At 43.9% G+C, this 12,548-nt stretch overlaps 1 protein-coding gene across 1 annotated transcript in view; it reads left to right on the top strand.

Moving 5' to 3' along the window:
* The window catches only part of ccdc30 (coiled-coil domain containing 30), a 111,627-nt gene extending 101,267 nt beyond the window's left edge, over nucleotides 1-10,360 (top strand). The window contains exons 25-27 of the mRNA XM_067970055.1: nucleotides 308-444; nucleotides 10,109-10,211; nucleotides 10,292-10,360. Of these exons, the coding sequence (XP_067826156.1) occupies nucleotides 308-444; nucleotides 10,109-10,211; nucleotides 10,292-10,360 (309 nt within the window). The remainder of the gene's footprint in view (nucleotides 1-307; nucleotides 445-10,108; nucleotides 10,212-10,291) is intronic.
* Nucleotides 10,361-12,548: the final 2,188 nt, after the last annotated feature.

The raw sequence follows: 12,548 nt of genomic DNA, 5'->3' as shown, positions 1-12,548 counted from the left end.
GAGGTACTCTTCTGATGTTTGGCAGAGTAAGAGGAGGTTTACTTAGTATCTAACCTGTGTTGTATCTGACCTGGGAGTGCTTGAAGGGACACTGTAGAGTGAACTTTACTCTGTATCTAACCCACACTGTACCTAACCTGACCACGTACAATCCTGACATTGGTGCCATAAATGCAAGTTGCTTCATTCCCCAGCACTAATATCAGTCACCTTGACGAGCATTAAAATTTTATTTTACAAATCAAGAGTTTTAAAAATAGAGCTGCGATTAATTGTGCTCATGTTGTCTCTTGTCACTGCCCCACAGGAACATGCCTGGAACATGAAGGTCACGTATGAAAACGATCTGCTCCTTGTTGAGAAGAGAGAGCTTCTACAACAGTTGAATGAGCAGGAGGAGGTTGTACGGAACAACAATTCAGTTGTCTGCAATGTAAAGCACAGGTACCTGCACTGCAGACAGGACGGGTTCTCCTTATACATTCTAATTCATTTTTTAAAAGTTTACTTTTAACTTGTGCAAGAGGGGAAAAATTTATAACGAGAGCCCTGAAATCTGGGCAAGCTGTAGAGGAATCTAGCACGGGACCTGGTTACCTGGCCAGATCTCCATCCTTTTTTAAAATCCCATCAGAAGTGGGAATGGGCATTTCTTGTGTACGATCCTTCCATGCTGACATCATTGCAGGGCTGGTAGGATCACGACATCAGCGCCAAATCCCGCCGCTACTGCATGAAGCAGTAGGGCCCGGTATTATTCAAAATGCCTCTTTGACTGTGGCAGTCAGATGCAGAGCTAGCCTTGTAGTTATTTTTAAATGATCTTCGGCTGGCATAGTCAGCCTTCTTGCACTGCGGCGAGGTGTTGCAGTGAGGCCCCCCCAGCCCCCCCACACGCCAAATGAAGTGGGCAGCCCAAATTAGCCTGATCCCTAGGTTGTCAAGTTTATTTTTGTTATTAAGAAAATGTTTTAAATGTGTGTGTTTCCTCCACCCCCAAACCACTTTTTCTTTAACTTTTATTTGTTTTCTTTTCTTTGACAACTTCCTCAAGTCCTTGTTGTGTTTGCACATGATGTGTGTCATCAAGTATATAATTCTAAGCATGATATAGTCAATAGTCACTAACAATGATGAGGTAATGTGTGAGGAATGTATGTCAGAAATGGTTTGTTGATTCAGTGCACACAAACAAAATCAGAACTGCAGACATCAGATAATGGTAGGTAGAGAAGCAGGTGTGTGCTCAGGAAGCACAGATTTCAGATTTTTACACAACCATCTTTTCCTAACATTCTAACTGTTCCCATAAATGGGCCTTTTCCCCATGATCAAGAAGCTGTACCTTTTCTATATTATTATCTCAGCGGTGCAGACCTGAGGGTTTAACAATTACCCCACTCGTAATCTATTTACTGAATTTAACACTGTCTCACATTGCCAACATAAGAACAGCCAAGGATGAGAAAAGCTCATTCGGCCTCTTGAAACTTATCCCTGTAGCCTGTCCATTAGTTCTACTAGCCTGACTTGCTTTGAAGCCATACTCTGTGGTTACCTTATCTACACTGTTTAATATTTTATATACCTCAATGAGGTGCCTCCCCACTCCCAACCTCACTCTAGACTGTAGAACCTGAATTTATCAAATCCTAGTTCATCCCTTCTACACTTGGGATCATTTTTGTTGCTGTACTCTATCCTTTCCAATTGATGTACCATGCAACAAATTTCAGAAGAACTGTTGTCCTGTTTCAAACTGCTGTTAATCCCTTGGATGTTACAACAATACCTGTGTTTACTCATTTGTTGTACAGATTGCCAGACAATTTTAAAAACACATGATTATATATATAATTAACAGTAGAGAAACAGATAATACAAGTACAGTGGTGCATGTCCCAGAAGACATGAACATCGAACATGTCTTTGTCGAACAAACAAAACAACAACTTGCTTTTATATAGCACATTTTACGTTATAAAACATCCCAAGGCGCTTCACAGGAGCGTTAGCAAATGAAATTTGACACCGAGGCACATAAGGAGATATTAGGATCGGGTGACCAAAAGCTTGGTCAGAGAGGTAGGTTTTAAGGAGCTACTTAAAGGAGGAGAGAACGCTAGAGAGGTGGAGAGGTTTAGGAAGGGAATTCCAGAGCTTAGGGCCTAGGCAGGTGAAACCTATAAAATAAACTAAAACTGATCAATGTTGCCATTTAAATCAAGGAAACATCTTTGTTTTTACGTTGAGTTGTGCGAGACCTTGTTAAATTCAGTAAACCAATTAGTTCAAATGGGGTGATTGTTGACCTCTCAGATACACACCTTTTTGTTTCTTTTAAGTAAATTAAACCAACAATTTAACTTGTGCTACAGGGAGTACCTTTTAATCTAAAGTTATCCCTCCAATCTAAGTAACATCGTCAAATAGTAAAGGAATCCCCCAGTTGGTAGGTTTTTCATATTTTAATTTTCCTTTTCCCCCCCTCCCCACTAGATCTCCCGGCTCTGGTGCCCACACACCTTTGGGAACACCTCTGCTGTTGTCAGCAACAAGAACTGGTAACGAGCGAGTCCAACGGAAATCCCAAACATCGGCATCCAGGTCAGTCCTTGATGTCGCTTGGGATGCATTTTGAGTCAGGATAATTCAGTATTGTCCAGTTTTACTGCAGGAATGGAGATTAACCAGCTAGTAGCAAAATGTTTTCTGTCAGTAGGGAAAAGTAGATAAGGTTCTAAACAAAGAGTATGGAGCTTGACGAATGCAAGCCAAGTAATTGTTGAGATTCCATTATTAGATGCAAAGGTACCCAAGGATTTTTAGGAGGCTTTCCCAACAGCTCGGCGTTTATCCAATAAGTAGCTGAACTCCACAGATCAGGAAAACCCCAGGTTCAAACCCTGATCTGTGTTTAACTATCTAATCTCAGCTGGGTGGCAGAAAGGCACAAGAGGTGACCTCAGCGCCCCTGTGCTGCGGAGGGGAAAATTGGACAGAGTTCTGCTCTTGATTACTATCTGGTGAAACCTTGCTGGAAGCTCTTTCTCTTGTTGAGAAACTAAGGTGAAGGCAGGACAGCACCAAAGTTCAAAAGAGATGAGATAAATCAGGAAGTAGTGATTAGCGACACTGAGCTTAGATTTGAAAAGACTGTAGATTATAGGGGTTCTGTGGTCTTTAGAAAAAATGAAAAAAACTAGGAGACTCTGTGATGTTTTCATTTCAACAAACTTTTGGGCACATAGGGAGAATGACAGCATCATTACAGTTCAGAAGGAACAAGAGAGAAAAGTAAAAAGGAGTAATGATAAAATAAAGCCAGGATTGCAATAGCTAGAGGTGAAGAAAGATTGGTGATATAGAAATAATCATTTTATTAATAAAGAAAAGGCCATTAGGCCTAACAAGCCAGCGCCTTTTTCATTGTTCAAGCCTACCTACCCGCCTTATCACTATATCCCTCAACCCCTTCTCTCCAGAAAGGTATGTAATTGCCCTTAACCCATTTATGCTGTCCACTACAATGGGCTTTCCTGATAACTTGTTCCACATTCCATTACTCTTTGACAAAAAGGTTTGGCCAACTTCCCTTCTTAATCCTAACTTCCCAGTTCTTAAATTTGTGTCCCTGATATTTGAAGCCTTCACCATTCTGAATAGGGGCTGAGATTCGTTCTGTTAATTTAAGCAATCAAAACCAGTGCATAAATGGGAAATCAAATTTCGTGCTTACTGAGTTTTCTTCAAAAATGATTCACCTCCAATGTATATTGGGGTGTTTTTGTGACTAAAGAATTAAGTGAAAGGACAGAAGGGTCAAAATTCTGTTGGCCCGCTCCGCCAGCACAAGTGCAGTGAAAAGGACCCCAAGGCCACTGATCTGCACCAAATTCTGAGGATGGAGTCATTAGCATGGTTGAGGCTGTGTTTCAGCGATGCCTGCCTTGACTGAATTCCAGAATGTCGGAGTGGCTCCAGGCCACTCCAACATAGCAGGTGCAGCCTTAAAATCATAGAATGATATAGCACAGAAGGAGGCCGTTTGGGCTATCGTGCCTGTGCCGACTCTTTGAAAGAGCTATCCAATTAGCCGCACACCCCTGCTCTTCCCCATTGCCCTGCAAATTTTGCCCCTTCAAGTATTTCACCAATTCCCTTTTGAAAGTTAGTATTGAATCTGCTTCCACCAACCTTTCAGGCAGTGCATTCCAGATCATAACAACTTGCTGTGTAAAAAAAATGTTTTCCTCATGTCGCTTCTGGTTCTTTTCCCAATTACCTTAAATCTGTGTCCTCTAGTTACTGACCCTTCTGCCACTGGAAACAGTTTCTACTTATTTACTCTATCAAGACTCTTCATGATTTTGAACACCCCTATCAAATCTCCCCTTAACCTTCTCTGCTCTAAGGAGAACAACCCCAGTTTCTCTAGTCTCTCCCTTGAGAAGGGCCTCTCGCTAACAGAGCAGCTTCAGTTCTGCAGCTGCCAATGGACCCGTTGGGCCATCCCAGCGACGTAATTGATCCCCTCCAAGATTCGACCTGCTCGTTCCAGTATTCTGGAGCCTTTAGTAAGCCCATAATGGAAAGTTCACTGGCTCTGGGTGGAATCTTGGCAGAACCGGATTTCATCTCATATTCTGCCATCCCCTCCCATAGCAACACTAGAGGTGTGCCCAGCGCATGGGAGAAATTTCAGGTCCATATTTGTTTTTGTTTAACCAAATGTTAGAAGGCACCTGTGGACTATTGCCCATGCTAGAGACAACAGCCAAAGACGCTAAAAAATTTTAAGGAGCTGATTATGAGATAGAAACAGATAGGGGTTAAATTGGCTAACCCCCAAAACCGGGCGCAGATGTCGCGATCTGCGATTAACCCGCACCCAGTGCTTCCTGCGCAGGCAGGACAAGACGTTCAACCTGTCTAAGGACTTAGCTTCAAACAGCCTAAAAACTAGGCCTGACGTGACAATTCAAGGAAATGTGCACTTTCCACCAGCAGGGGGAGCGCCAATCACTTAAAGGGAGGACATCTCTTAAAATCTCTCAAAAGTAGCTGATACCTGTTATTTGCCAAAAATAACAGTCTGCTGTCTGCACGAAGTCTGAACAGAGATCAGACCTCACACACGTTAAACACAGATACAAGTCCCGTCCCTATGTTTACAAACAGATGAGTCATGTGGACAGTGAAGAAGGTTATCTAGGATTGCAACGGGATCGTGATAAATTGGGCCAGTGGGCCGATGAATGGCAGATGGAGTTTAATTTAGATAAATGTGAGGTGATGCATTTTGGTAGATCGAATCGGGCCAGGACCTACTCCGTTAATGGTAGGGCGTTGGGGAGAGTTATAGAACAAAGAGATCTAGGAGTACAGGTTCATAGCTCCTTGAAAGTGGAGTCAAAGGTGGATAGGGTGGTGAAGAAGGCATTCAGCATGCTTGGTTTCATTGGTCAGAACATTGAATACAGGAGTTGGGATGTCTTGTTGAAGTTGTACAAGACATTAGTAAGGCCACACTTGGAATACTGTGTACAATTCTGGTCACCCTATTATAGAAAGGATATTATTAAACTAGAAAGAGTGCAGAAAAGATTTACTAGGATGCTACCGGGACTTGATGGTTTGACTTATAGGGAGAGGTTGGATAATAGACTGAGACTTTTTTCCCTGGAGAGTAGGAGGTTTCGGGGTGATCTTATAGAAGTCTATAAAATAATGAGGGGCATAGATAAGGTCGATAGTCAAAATCTTTTCCCAAAGGTAGGGGAGTCTATAACGAGGGGGCAAAGGGTGGTGAGTGTCTGGAACGAGCTGCCAGAGGCAGTAGTGGAGGCGGGTACAATTTTGTCTTTTAAAAAGCATTTGGACAGTTACATGGGTAAGATGGGTATAGAGGGATATGGGCCAAGTGCAGGCAATTGGGACTAGCTTAGTGGTGTAAACTGGGCGACATGGACATGTTGGGCCGAAGGGCCTGTTTCTGTGTTGTAAACTTCTATGATTCTATGTTAAAACATTGACTAAAGGTTGCGCATTACTAACGCCCACATCCTCCAATCTGCATGCCAGACCTCACCAACCTGCCGATCTGAGTTTGTACCATGCCTGCGAGAGTGCGTGCACCAAGATTCCCTGCTGATGCACTAGAGGCCTTGGTGCAGGAGGTGGACAGAGGAGGGACATCCTAAATCAGCGGGGGGGGGGGGGGGGCGTTGCAAGAGGCCCTCTAGACATGGTCCCAAGAGGCAGTGGGGGACGAAGTCAATGCCAGGCACACAGCACCACGAACATGGATGCAGTGCACGAAGATGTTCAATGCTTTGACACGAGTGGTCAAGGTGAGTGAGGTCAAGTGGCGTCTCCTAGCAACTGCGCCACTAGCCGCATCCACTGCTCCACACACTACACCCCCCATCACCCACATACCATCAAACTCTTTACATCATTACTCAACTCTGCCAATCAGATGCTTCCTCTCACCCTTACTCATTACCAGTGTTGCAAACCGCCCATCCACAACTCACTGGCCACACACATGGCAGCTATTCAACCATGTCAGGCACATCACCCAGACACACATCTCACTTGCTTGCAGGAGAAGGTGGCGCATAATAGGAGGCAGCAAGTGACAGTGGGATTTGGTCCCTTGAGCCTGTTCCGCCATTCAGTGAGATTATGGCGGACCTGTGACCTAACTCCATATACCCACCTTAGCCCCATATCCCTTAATACGCTTGGTTCACAGAAATCTATCAATCTCAGATTTAGAATTCACAATTGAGTTAGCATCAGCTGCCGTTTGCAGAAGAATGTTCCAAACATCTACCACCCTTTGCATGTAGAAGCGTTTCCTAAATTCACTCCTGCACGTCCTGGCTGTAAATGTTAGGTTATGTCCCCGCGTCCTAGTATTCAAGTAAAGGAGACTTCCAAAAACAGTTACAAATGCATCATCAGCCAGAAGCAATAATCCAACAACTAACCTGTAAATCCTGCATGGTCACTTTAATTAGCGCCGGTGGAGGGTCCTCCAGGGACTACAAGACACGTTCAGATGGTCGTGGTTAAGACTGTGCATTGAGTTGAATGTCATGTTCCAAAATGATCTATCACTTTAAATCAGCATTGCACACTGATTGTATCCATTTTCTCCTTACTTTACATGGCACCATCTTGGCATTTCAAGAGGCTGCATCGTGCCGAAATAACGGGCGCTAGACGGCCCAATTTCTAGCCCCTTATGTTTCCACTTCACGCAAAGCGTGATCAACACATGTAATGGTCTTTGGGTAAGGTAGTGAAGGCAAACAGTCTGCAATCATTTAAGAAACAGATGCAGTAATGAGGGAACTGTAGGTTTTTTTTGGAAGAATGAGTTGAGTTGGGCTGAATGGTCTTCCTCATCTATGTCTACCCTATGAGTTTAATGAAAATTGAGCTATTTCAGGGCTGTTTAAGGAATCTAAATAGACAATGGGTCAGGGAACTGGGCTGGAGGTTGCTTGCTGTAATTGGGAAATACTTCAGATGTGTATAGAGGGGAAATATGAGGGTGTTTGAGGTATTCAAATTTAAATGGGTTAAAAAAACAATAGGTACTTGCTATCTGCTCCCCATATGGCTGAGTGGGTACATCCTGACCAGTTTGATCATGGTCTATGCCAAGTTAGCTGATCCCAGCCACAATATCAGTAGGTACAATTAGCCTCAGCATGGTTTGGCTGGAAAAGGGATAAATAGTGTAAGGGTTCCTGCTCCTAATCACTATCCAGTAACTCCTACTTGAAAGTGGTCATGTGTGAACATTATTCGAGGACCCAGTTGGTATTAGCTGTGATGTTTGCCATGATAGAATAGCCTGCTAATACTCACAGCCTAGACTTACACACAGAGAATGGTGACTTGGGTGAGATACTGGGTGGGCAATACCTCAGCATGAAATAACACCTTGAGGAATGGAGAGGGGAAAGATAACAGGTTTGAATAACAGCTTGATATAAGTGTTGGCACCCGGCTTAGTTTAGTGTACTGGCACTGATGTGCTATAAGAAAAACTCCCATTTAAGCCAATATGCATTATAGTTGTGCAATGTACTTATTGCATGATACTTTTGATTCATCGCTTCAAATTGCTCCTACCCCCCACCCCCCCTCCTCCCATAGTGACAGACCTGTGGCCATCTGCACTTCACTCTAGTGTTATACAGCTCAAAATGTTCTCGTTTGGATGCAACCCAATGTTAGAAGGCACAATATATAACTGGTGGATGTTTCTTCCTGTTCAGGTGAACATGGTACAAAAATTTCACATGCCCACTATTACTTCATTGAAATCCTGGCTTACAATATTGGATATCATTAAGCTTTTGATCATTTTTCCTCCTCGGGATCAGGGAAAGATTTCCCAGTTTCCTCCAGGAAGTTTTACCTACCTTTGCAAATCATATGAATTAAGGGCGCCTTTGACCATGCAGGGTTGATTGGGCCAAATGGCCCTTTCTTGTGCTAAACTCTATTCTTAACAGAGACTTGGGTCATTTTACCTATAAATATATTTTTATTTGGCAGATGGTTAATAGCTTTGAATAATTTTGTTGGCAGCAGTGTTGCTGCTTAAGGCACATAATTCTTTCAATCAGACACACGTATCTTACCACGCTCGAGTGTAAGACAGAACCACGCGTTGTAATAAGACTACAGTTAGTAGCAGCAGTGACTAGGCACCTTACTGTCTGATTATCGCTGTAATGTGTTGTCTTCCTGCTGGGATAACACACAACATAGTGACGCCTTTTCCAGCCTTCATATTGTATCATGAAAGGAAATGTGAAGATCTCAATATTTGGGAGTGGAAGGGTTCCAGAATAATGGTTGGACAGGGTTACTGCACTGGACAGTGTGAGAAGCTGGATCTGTGCACGTTGCTGAAATGACCTAATCCCAGGTGCTGTTTGTATCTCAGCTCAGACAGCATTGGGAAGAGAAACATAAGTTAATATTTAGAGGATGCTGACCCTTCATTAGACCGGCACAGTCAGGCTGGAGAAGCCCCTTTTATAGCCCTAATGAAGGGTCCCACTGAAAGTGCTAACATCTTCAATTCCATAGTAGGAGGAGATTACAGTGGTCTGTGTAAGACCTCAATGGCTGAGAGGCACAATGACTCCTTCACATTTGTACCGTCTAAAAATTTTATTCTCTCCTCTTACTCTTTTGAAATGTAATGTATCAGCTGGGAAGACAGGCAGCACCTTGACCCCAGTGCTCTGTCTATGCCACACTTATTGATATAAGAACATAAGAAATAGGAGCAGGTGTAGGCCATATGACCCCCTCAAGCCTGCTCCACCATTCAATAAGATTATGGCTGATCTTCTACCTCAACTCCACTTTTCGGCCCTATCCCCATATCCCTTGATTCCCCTAGTGTCCGAATATCCATCGATTTCAGTCCATCGTAGAGTCCAGAAGTAATTTGAGTAAATTTCCTTCCTAATCTTCCCGTGTCTCTGTGGTGGTAGGGGAGGGGCTGTGTGCCCTCCCTCTGCTGCTTTTCAATTTTTAAAAAAATTTGGAGGGGGGTTAAACCTGTACCGATCATGGCTTCCATGGTGGCTAAGCTACTTAAGACACTGAGTTGCTGGGCCCTATGGACCAGGAAGGTCCCACATTTAATCTTAGTCTGTGCTGAGTTTGCTGATTTCAGTCCATTGAGATGCTACTATTAGCCTCAGCGCCCCTTGTTTTGGAGGGATGGGGCAACAGCTGGAGCTCCTGCTCCTGATCACTACCCAGTGACCCCTCCTGGAAAGTGCCCACATGTGTAGACATTGGGTGAGGACAGGATTGAGCTGTGCTGTGATGTCATCTATGGTCAAATAGCCTGCTAACATTCACCATCTAAGCTTACACATGAAGAATGGCCAACGACAACTGCTTCCTGCACCCCAGCAAGGAGTCAGCACTTTTGAAAGAGGCGGTGGTGAGGGGGAAAACCGGTGGCAAAAGGAGGAAGAAAAATAAACACAGTTCAGACTGTATGTCGTGCCTGTGTTGACCGATATTGATTGTCTGCCTTTCACTCACTTTTTAGGATTAACTATTTGGAAGAGGAGAACAAGCAGCTTCAAGACGAGACAGTGAAGTTGAGTGACCGACTTGGGTCATTGGAGCGCTCTCTGAGAATAATTAAGACGGTACATGATACAGGAGCAAGCTGGGTGGTGCTCCTTGCACAATCCAACCATTCTTTTTTGTTTTTCTCTCATTCTAAAAGTCCTGTGTGCTGCATCACATGAAGGTTGGCCACTTGGGCGAGGTGCTAGAGGCTTGCCAGTGCCAGTAGAACTGTACCCCAGTAAGAATCAGCACCTTGACGGTGTTGAGGGAGTGGGGGGGAAACACAATTCTTCATGTATGAGCTGGATAATGAATGTTGGTCGGGTGACTTAAACCACAGGGTGGCACAACAGCCAAACCCTGTCCTCTGTCTCTGTCTTGTACATATACATACACACCTAGCAATGGGTGTGCTCATAGCAACTGGCTGATCAACTATTTTGAATCTAAAGGTTGGTACTCATAGGCAAGTTAAGCTGTCACATAGATACAGGTTTTTTTTTTATCTGTTACACCCACACAAAAACAATTTTTTTTTTATTTTTAATTTTTACAACACTATCCATAAGTACTCTTCCTGAGTTTGGTGTGCCCGGTGAGTAGAAATACCCCACATTTACATAAGCGTGGTAATGGGTGATTCTGGCAGTTCGTCAACGGGTTTGACCCCCAGATCCTGGGCACCATGCTGCCTTTTTTTGCATGAATGAAAAAATATGGCCCGGAATTTCCTGGAATGTTTCAGTGTACCTGTGGTGTAAGAACGGAGTTACACCACTTTCCTTTCACTGTCCACCCGTTAACAGCCTCCGACTGCTCGGAGCCCCTCTTCCACTCTTTTAAGCATCTCAGGACTTGCCCAGGGCTACCATACAGAACACCTTGCCATCGTCTTCCCAGTACTTCCAAATACCATGCTCCTCCTCTCAGTGTTCCTATCTTCTACAATCTTCTTGCTTGGCCCAATCCTTTGTAACCCCCTCATGCTCCCACACGTTATGATTCCTGCTGCTAATGTTCCCGTACCCTGGGACCATTCTTCCAAAACTACGAACCTAGCCAGCATCCTCCCCTCAGAACTGCCACATGCAGTTTCTGTAACTTACCTTCTCTTTACCTGCATCTCTTCCATCTTCGTCGAGAGAGAGAGATATTATATATATATATATATTCAAGAGTTAAAATTAACTATATAGTTAAGTGAACTTTTAATATTAATCAAAGTTACTGATTTACAGTTTCCTTGAAGATTTTTTTTTTTTATTCGTTCATGGGATGTGGGCATCGCTGGCAAGGCCAGCATTTATTGCCCATCCCTAATTGCCCTTGAGAAGGTGGTGGTGAGCCGCCTTCTTGAACCGCTGCAGTCTGTGTGGTGAAGGTTCTCCCACAGTGCTGTTAGGAAGGGAGTTCCAGGATTTTGACCCAGCGACGATGAAGGAACGGCGATATATTTCCAAGTCGGGATGGTGTGTGACTTGGAGGGGAACGTGCAGGTGGTGTTGTTCCCATGTGCCTGCTGCCCTTGTCCTTCTAGATGGTAGAGGTCGCGGGTTTGGGAGGTGCTGTCGAAGAAGCCTTGGCGAGTTGCTGCAGTGCATCATGTGGATGGTACACACTGCAGCCACAGTGCGCCGGTGGTGAAGGGAGTGAATGTTTAGGGTGGTGGATGGGGTGCCAATCAAGCGGGCTGCTTCGTCCTGGATGGTGTCGAGCTTCTGGAGTGTTGTTGGAGCTGCACTCATCCAGGCAAGTGAAGAGTATTCCATCACACTCCTGACTTGTGCCTTGTAGATGGTGGAAAGGCTTTGGGGAGTCAGGAGGTGAGTCACTTGCTGCAGAATACCCAGCCTCTGGCCTGCTCTTGTAGCCACAGTATTTATATATTAATGATATTTTGGGGCTTGAATTCTACAATTGACACTCCCACGATACTCTAATTAAACCACGATTGGACATTCAATCACCATAAAATAGTGACCCTGATAATATATTGTACATTACATAGCATAAAACAGAGTATCCATTGATTGATTGTGAACATTTCAACAGGATATCTGCTAGTAATATACTTAAAACAGTATATCAACTTCCCTTAAGTGTTGCTCTGTCTAATTGAAATACTGTGTCACACGGACTCTTCACGTCCACACCTCTTCCTACTGTAATATATATTAAAGGTGAGTTCAGGACATTAATTAGAATGTTTACAGGAGTACGGAAATCACTTCTGAGCAACCTGCTGCACGTTAAAATGTATAAACCACACCAGTGAAGTGAAAAGTGGTGACGTCTTGGTTAGAACTGCCAGTATCACGCATGTCCGAGCCATACATGTGCCCAAAAACTGTAGTTGTCAATAATATACTTGTAAGTAATAAGTAAAGTGAACAATGGACAAGCGAATCTTTGAT

Source organism: Heptranchias perlo, chromosome 32 (assembly GCF_035084215.1).
Source record: "Heptranchias perlo isolate sHepPer1 chromosome 32, sHepPer1.hap1, whole genome shotgun sequence".
NCBI classification, from domain to species: Eukaryota; Metazoa; Chordata; class Chondrichthyes; order Hexanchiformes; family Hexanchidae; genus Heptranchias; species Heptranchias perlo.
This window is presented reverse-complemented; position numbering and strand designations above follow the sequence as displayed.